Source organism: Amphibalanus amphitrite, unplaced genomic scaffold (assembly GCF_019059575.1).
Source record: "Amphibalanus amphitrite isolate SeventyFive unplaced genomic scaffold, NRLGWU_Aamphi_draft 000417F_arrow, whole genome shotgun sequence".
NCBI lineage: Eukaryota > Metazoa > Arthropoda > Thecostraca > Balanomorpha > Balanidae > Amphibalanus > Amphibalanus amphitrite.
Window position 1 is genome coordinate 388390 of NW_024881911.1, and position 8430 is coordinate 396819.

Sequence of the window (8430 nt, forward strand, 5' to 3'; positions counted from 1 at the left end):
GTCCCCGTCCATGGGCATGTTGATGTTTTGACTTCCGGGACACGTACCCATCGACGTACATCATGGCGCTTTCTCTCGCCGACACGCCCGTCTCCAGGTCGCTGGCGCCGGTGGCTGCTCTGGAGGCTGACGCAGGCGCAAAACTGCACTGAAAACATTTTTACACCTGTCCCGAGTGTAAACCCGCGGAACAGGTGTCGTTGATCAGGTTCCATTTTTAAGCATCTGAACAGGTGTCAACTAACCCTTCATCAAGGCGTCATCGAACACCTGCATCAGGTATCAACACCCAATGTTTACACGCGCATCGAGTATCAACGCTCGATGTTTACACCCGCATTAAGTATTAACACCCACTGTTTACACCCCCATCGAGTATCAACGCCCACTGTTTACACCCGCATCGAGTATCAACACCTACTGTCTACACCGGCATCGAATTTAAGCACCTACTGTCTACACCTGCGTTGTGGGTTACACCTGCGCTTAAACACCTCTCCCGCGGGTACTTTCCAACACCCGTCCCACGGCTCCCCGCGTAATGAGTGTAACTGCACACCCTTGAGAAAACAACTGTTTTTGGCGAACGACTTTATTAAAAAAAAAACAACACGACACAAACCGAAATGACAGCACATCTGTTGTCATTTCGTGTCAACAGAAGTGTGAACAGAAGTGTGTCAACAGAAGTGTGCGTTCTGCCGCAACCGCAGAGCCACCCCTCAGCTACCCAGGATGGCTGACCTGCCAGAGGCGAGAGTCGACATGAGACGACCTTTCAACACACGACTACCTCGGCCCACTGACAGTGAAGAAGTTCCGCAGGACGGAAAAAGGTAAGTCTTACCCGACTCAGTCGGGCCTCAGATGGACAGTCAGGCGACACGAATCTACTGAGCTTGACGCTTACTGAGTGATACGCTCCAGGCCTTTCGGGGGCTTCAGCACGTCTGTTTGGAGAACCATAACGGTTGCCAGGTATGCGGAGCACCGCGTGCTTTTCTTGGTCGGCTTTTGAGCGAACACCGAGAACGCAGCACCCCATGTGAGGAACTGGTCGATCTTGTTCAGTATCTCAAAATCAGCTACCTTCTCTCCCTCGACCCAGAGGGCATCACGCCATATAACCATTGGACCTCCGGCCGTCGGTGCCGCGTAAAGAGCGTCTTCCTCGCGAAGTTCGATGAGGAGATGCTCCAGCGCAGCTTCTAAAACACACAGACACACATAGACACGCATGTCAGTTACCAATGCAACACTGTCATGCCGTAAAATACAAACTGCACACACAATAGCTCGTTTTTTTTCAAAAGACAATCCGACGTTTCGTTTATATTTTTCATTATCCTACCACAAACTAAAAACTGGTAAGAACATTATCATGCAATGAGGGAGCCAAAGCGCCACCAACCACCATCCAATCTTTATAGATACCCCAAATATGGCTAACGTAGATCCGTTAATAAACTTTGTCCGATTGTCTTTCCAGTGGGCTCTGACTGCGTTAATAGGTGCGGGAGAAAAAGGGGAAATGGACAAACGACCATGTAGGTACCTCTTGGGCAAGTCTTTGTATAAGCCTAGAGTCAAACTTCAAATTTGAAGTACGGCGATGGAAGAGGAAAGTAGCCGAACTAGAAGAACACTGGCACTAAAATGCACTTTTGACTCGAGATCCACGAAATTGTTAACCGTAAATTCACAATAACGTACCATTCGTTTCACAGACTTGGAACTTTGTGAGCACCTTGGAAAGGTTCTCACGCGCCCTCTCCAGCTCATTCTCCTTGGTCGATCCACCGCCCCTGATTCGGGCAAGCTCCGCCCAGATCTGCAACAAATAAATACGTCTTTATTATATGACATGGAAATAAAATCTAGAGTTACCAATGAAATAAGTCGACACCATCTAAGAAACGAGGAAGTGAAAATAGCAAACGTTTATGGGTAGCCCGTGGATAACTATCAATTAGCATGCTACATACTTTGTTTCATTATATGACTTTGATTCATTATCAACTTTGATACTCGCAGAATAAAACTTGTCATTCTTTACAGTAGAACTTTTTGACGGAACAAAACTTCCAAGTTCGGAAAAAAATAGAAAGGGATCACTTTTCTGACACTGGACTCAACTCCGACTCGACTCATTATTTGAGTTAGAGTCGAGTCAAATTTGACTCGACTCATGGGTGGGTGGAGCAAAACCCTGGTAGGAAGTTTCACTCCCAACATCTAAGAGATGATAAAACCATAAATTTCATGAACACTACAAAACAAAGCGTGGCACGATGTAGCATAAGCACAACCACTACCAAGTGAGCGAGAATGAGAGCGAGAGGGCGAGAGACATACCTCCATTTCCTGAAAGAGGGCAGGGTAGAGCTTCTTCAGCTTGGGTACGGATAGCCTCTTCGTCACCACCAGGATCCTTCTGTCCGCAAACGTCTTCGACATCGCTTCATCAAGCTGTGGGAGTAAAAAGACCCATTTCACCAATATAAACCAGTGATCGCCAGCTTACCTTTCTGTCACAGGAAAACGCTTTGCAAGAATGCACGAAGTAGTTTTATGACAGCCTTTGTGGATTGCAGGAGATGGATGCGGACTGGGAGGGTATCGTCAGAAAACAAGTTTGTGATTTCAAAATCAAAGTTAACTGTTCGGTACCACTGGATCTTGGTTTTGGAATAATTATTTTATTAGTGGCGTGTTTGTGTTTTGCTATTTTGATAGAAAGACGCAATTTCGGCCAAAATGTAGGCCATTTCAGCACTGTAGGGTACATACTAGGTGTCGTTCCATATCCAACATACGGTAGACATAGAATACCTCCGACAGCTGCATTTGTTTCACCACAATGATTGAGACGACGATAAATTTATAAGGATCGAGGAGACAGATAGACAGTTCGAGGAGACAGTGCGGTTAACCCTATTCCTGGCGGGGGGGGGGGCTGAGAAGCCCCCCCCCCCAGGTTTTTGTGTGCCATGGCCAAACGCCTGGAGATATCGAGTTGAAACTTGATTTTCTTATGGAACCATTGCGCACATGATGGATATTTGTTTTTTTTTCTAATTCGTTGACAATTTTTTAGATAAAGCCAATTTCCGACGTCATGTTGCTCGATTTTTAGACGAAATCCGGCATTTGTTTGAGAGTCTCTCAAAGTCACATTTAGAAATGGAATTGCAAACGAAAAATAGCGTAAATGTAGAATTGCTAGCCCTACAACATGGCTACCTCCGATTTTTTACTTCTTTATTTTGTCCCCTCCCCCCCCAAAAAAAAGAAGAAAATGCCAATAAAATCCAAAAATTTCAGGAATCGGAATATATGTTATACACCTCTATTGTGTCAAACATCAAATTTCAAATCGATAGCTCTATATCTGATCCCCAAATGACCCGTTTTAATCTCCAAAATCATACTAAAATATGACGTCAGATTTTCAAATGCAATTTTGGGGACTTCTAGGGGTCGAATGGAAAAATAAATGGCACCAGTGGATTTCTGAGCAAAAACTGGTGAAGAAAGACACCTGTTTTGTCCAGATTGTTTTTTTTTTTGTATTTTCCAACATTTTCGAAATTAAGTGGCCGAAATCCGAGGAGAAACTTAATTTAGGGGGTAGGTGGGTTTATTTCCCCCCCCCCAACCTAAAAAGTCTGGCAACGCCTATGTATCTTATGTTCCAATCTTCCAGAAAGAACTACCATGGCCTCATGTTTCATGCCGCATGGCCCGGCCCAACGGTGCCGTAAGGGCGGCCGGCCGGCCGATCGTCAGCTGATAGTCGCCTTTTGCCGAGCGGGTGATAGTCGCCTTTTGCCGAGCGGGCGGTGGACGCCGGCGCTGCACCGTAAATACGTTTTTGCATTGACTGCACCGGTTGGTGGGAGTGCCACCGGGGTGAGGGGGCAGGGGGAAGGGAGTTGTCTCATACTGCCAGACAATGACGGAAAGTATCAGTTTTTCCCGATAATTCATGGTAGGCTCCCTTTGGCCGGATTATGCGTGGTTCCCTTGACGATTGAGGACGCTTTCTTTCCGATGCCAGGCTCTTTAGGATCGATACATATCACTTTTGGTCTATTTGTGAGGCCCTCTAGTAATAAAGTGAACGAAATTCGACAATGAATTTAAATTTCAGCTGACGGTCGGCCGGCCAGCCGCCCTTCCGGCACCGTCGGGCCGGGCCAGGCGGCATGAAACATGATAAGTCATTTGTAGCCATGGTAGTTCTTTCTGGAAGATCGGAAAATAAGATGTGTTGGAAAGTTTCTTAGAAGTGTCTGAAGTTAACATCCCCAGATGGATGCTTTTCAAATCGAAATAGTCTATTTAACCACCCCCTCTCATTACGGGGCTAAACCACATGGCGCAGTTGATGGCACTGAACTTATAACTAAAATTAGAACCATCATAGTACGAATTCTTACCTCAGCTCCACGCAGCATGCCTTGCCGGAGTTTGTAGCGCAGGTCACCGCATCCCTCGTCCTCCTTGTCCGCTGGCAGATAGTTCAGTACACCGGAGCGCCGCCGTTTTCTGTCGGTGACCTCTTTGGAGTCGTCTCCACGTCGTTTGTTCTTGAATTTATTGATGATCAGTTGACGGGTAGCGTTCTGCGAAAGACAAAAATAGCATGCCAATGGTTGGTGTTCCACCTGGTCACATAAACTGCAATCAGTTGTGTATTCTTTAAAAAAAAACGTTAATATAAATATAAAGCGTAGGTGATTAGTTACATGGGACTTTCTTCCATCAATCCATATGACTAGATATTTGTAGCAGAAGAATGACTATAATGTAACTTCATGACCTTGTGTTGCTTATGGAATTTCTCTCGGACCTATGGAAAACAAAATAATGCAAAGTCTATTTCAATCTATCAGCATGTCTCGTTAAACAATGCGCATGTGAAGGTCTACAAGATCATACGTTTTAAGACACCTGTTAGGCTTCTATTTGACCCCTCCCCCCATTCCAGAGAGCGCTGAGACTGGCTGTTCGGTGTTACATCATTACATGTTGTACTGCAACGTTTTATCCTTAAAGGGACCTCCCACCTAAACATGGGGTTTGAGTTGGGATAGCCAAGTTAAGGACAATCTGGCAAAAAGGCAGAAAAAATTGTCTTGAACTCCCACAGTTCCATAGTTTAGGAGAAAACTCCATCTGATGCTTCAAAAAAAGACCTTAGCTAAGGTCCTATCTTCAACACGGAGCGACCGTTAGTGTGACGTCACCTCATTTAGTCATTCTGATTTAGATGGGCTTGTTCGTGGAAAATCAATTAAAACTTGGTCTGAGCTTTGCTGTGGTGCCTACAGATTAAAAAGAATCAGCTTTATGACAGTAATGTGGCCTGGGGAAGGGAGAATTTTAGGCTGTGACTCACATATTTGAAAGTTTGTGTTTGGAATATGGGAAGCCTGAGATGTTTAATGAAAAATAAATGCCAGAACCATGTTCCTGGGCATCCAATCTATAAAGTCGGGCACAATTTAACTGGTTTTAATAACATTTTAGAAGGTGGGAGGGTCCCTTTAACCAAGATGCCTATGACAAGCCCCCCCCCCACTTTGCATCAAAATATTGATTTGTCATCCAGGACCTTGGATGCATAAAAAATGACCATTTGCTCCCAGTGCCAGACAGCCAATTGAAAGTTGGCTGTCTGGATTTTGGCTGTGTCTGTGGGTGTTCCTGATTTTGCAATCAGGTACCCGAAGCCCTCAATCAAGCTTCTTACAGATATAGATTGTTACTCACTAGCGGATCCAGGGGGCAACGGGCCAAAATCCAGCAGTGGCGGGGCCAAAGTGGGATTTGACCCCTCCCTTTGCAAACCGAACCCAATGCTTTAGGTATATTGCTACATGTATAAGGCCCCTACTTTGGCCCGTTTTGGCCCCTCCCTTAGTCACTAGCTAGATCCGCCAATGTTGTTACTGGATATATTTCTTTGGCTCACCTAAACTCCTCATTAGGTACCCCACCAAATTACTTTAGCTGCTTTAGATGAGAAGGGAGTACGTACCTAATTTAGATTAACTTAGTAGGATTTTAGGTAAACAATGAGTAATAACTAATAAACCTGCTCTAGGTCAGGACACCTGCTCTACGACCTGCTGGTTCAGGGGCGTAGGAACTTGCTTTCAGCTGTGGGGGCAAAATTTGGTCTGCTAGTGCGCCAGTGATGAGAAAAGGTGTCCTACCTGCTCAAAAGGCTCCTTCATTAGACGGAAATGTGCTTTACTGAACGTAGGGACGCTGGCTCGCATCGCAAGGTGCAATGCCATGCCATTTTTGTCTCGAAATGCATCTTTTTACCGTGAAGTTATGGGGGCAATGCCCCACGGCTCTGCGGTTGGGGGGGGGCACGTGCCCCCCCTGTGGCTCCTACGCCCCTGTGCTGGTTGCTGAGATCCTGACAAGGCACGACTCGACAAGAACGAGAGGGCACAAGTGGAAGTTCAAGAAACGCAGGGTGCGGACACTCGTTCAGTGGAACATGCTGAGTGTGTGAGTAGTCAACAACTGGATCACACTCCCAGACTGAGACCAAGTGTGTGCCGAAACCCTCAACCAGTTCAAGGCCCGACTAGACCGCCACTGGAAGACGGTCATGTACAACACTCCCTATCCCTTAGAGCCACACTAGTCCAACCAGCTAAGAGCTCGGTGAGAATAGGTCCACCAGGCCAAGTGGCCTTTGTTATCCCGATAACCATCCTGAATGCAGAAAATTATACATTCAAACAAGAAATGCACCCCCAACAATTCTCCGCCCTTGAAGGTAGGTATGAACATTCTGCACGTCTCACCTCAAATAATCCAAATCCATGTACTGATAAATTGAAATCTAAAATCCAATCCATACGTAGGCACATGAATTGGATTCAGTCAATTATAACCATTAAAATGGCTATTTAACTATTTCCTTCTGTGCTTTATCGTCCCTCATTGTCATTCACAACCATGAGGCATCACATTATCAATGGTGCACACAAAGCATTTGTGATGCGGAACTCTAGGATAGGCACATTAAACCATGCATTATGCAAATATTGTAATTATAAAATAGCAAGGAAAAGAACGGAGTAACATAGGAAATAAAATGGATAATTCACCAGTTATCATTATGACAGCGCCACATATGCCGACAGAAGCAGACAGCAGGACGTCTTGCTGCGTTTCTACATTCCTCCACATCCTTATTCGCCTTCCGTAACTGCAAATGGCCAAATGCTTATTGTAAAGATGTATGCCTATCACCTTACCTCAGCCCTCTTCGAATCCATGCAGCCCAGAACCGGCAATACCACTAATTCAATATACCCTGCAATACCACGCGTCCGCCGCAACACACAAAATGCAGCAAAGATGGCGACAAGGCCAAATCTTTGTAATTTCTTACACCCGAGTAAAGTGACAAACAACCCGCCGCCGGCGGACGCGCGGGAAAATGATACGCGTTTCGCGAGCTGCATGATCAGCCCAAGGCGGTCGCGCGGGAAAAAATAACACGCATTCCAAGGTCCTACCCTTTTATTGATGCCTGCCCTGATGATCAATTTGTGGGGGACTCGAAACCGGTGTTGATCATCTATAACGAGGTTCATGATGACACCCGGAGCACGTATTTTTCGTGGACCACAGTGTTAAGGCAAAGTGTATTATCCCAAACACTTACGTTTACCCATGCATAGTTGATCAGACTTAACAGATGATTCGTGATTCGGGTGTCATTTGATTCTTCACACTTAGGACAGGAGTTATTTTTCGGGAACAGGTGTAAAAATGTTTTCAGTGTGGGAAGCTCATTTATCTCGGCCAGTTCTGCATCGTAGCTGTCGCGTGCCAACGGCTGGTGCTGACTAGGGGTAGACTGTCGGAATCGGCGGCCACCTCGTCCGGGGCAGACTGGCGCTCCAGTGGCTCCAGCTGGGTGTGCCATCGAGGTCTCCCGCCTCCTCTGCGCTGCGCGGCACCACATCCTGGAGCGTACCTCAGTCGGCGTCGGGTTCAGGTTTGACCCACCGCCGCTGTGCACCATTCTGCACGAGTGGTACAAGTGTGTCTGCGAGCTTACCCAGCTGCGTCAACGAGCGTTCGTGCTGGCAAGCGATGCGATTGTAAGCATGATAGCTGCTGGAAGCAGCTACACTTCTTTTACTAGTATAGCGTTATAGGCGCAAAATGATATTTGTAGTCGATGCGCCCTAAAGTCCTAATAAACCAACAAGCTATTGCACAAACCAATGTCGGATCAAGTCTTCCCGATCAAGTCTTCCCCTACAATAGTGACCTGGGGAACGTGAGCGATGGTTTCAGGAGGGAGAGCCGAGCTTTTAGTCAGAATTACTCCTGACCAACAACCAGCCCTTGGTGACCGGTCTAGCCCTCTTTAGCCGCTCCTGA

The 8430-nt window shown here is 46.4% G+C and overlaps 1 protein-coding gene across 1 annotated transcript; it reads right to left on the reverse strand.

Moving 5' to 3' along the window:
- Nucleotides 1-670: 670 nt before the first annotated feature.
- LOC122390987 lies at nucleotides 671-7331 on the reverse strand. The gene is made up of 5 exons (XM_043384488.1): nucleotides 7290-7331; nucleotides 4443-4628; nucleotides 2356-2469; nucleotides 1714-1831; nucleotides 671-1208 (listed from the first exon to the last, which is right to left on the reverse strand). The coding sequence occupies exons 1-5, from the start codon at nucleotides 7308-7310 to the stop codon at nucleotides 907-909; spliced, it is 741 nt and encodes a 246-aa protein (XP_043240423.1). The 5' UTR covers nucleotides 7311-7331; the 3' UTR covers nucleotides 671-906.
- Between the last annotated feature and the right edge of the window lie 1099 nt (nucleotides 7332-8430).

Coding starts and splice junctions, on each gene's coding strand:
- LOC122390987 (XM_043384488.1), bottom strand. CDS start 7,310: ATGGATTCGAAGAGGGCTGAG. Junction 4,629..7,289: donor TGGATTCGAAGAGGGCTGAG/GTAAGGTGATAG, acceptor TGTCTTTCGCAG/AACGCTACCCGTCAACTGAT. Junction 1,209..1,713: donor CCAAGTCTGTGAAACGAATG/GTACGTTATTGT, acceptor TGTGTGTTTTAG/AAGCTGCGCTGGAGCATCTC.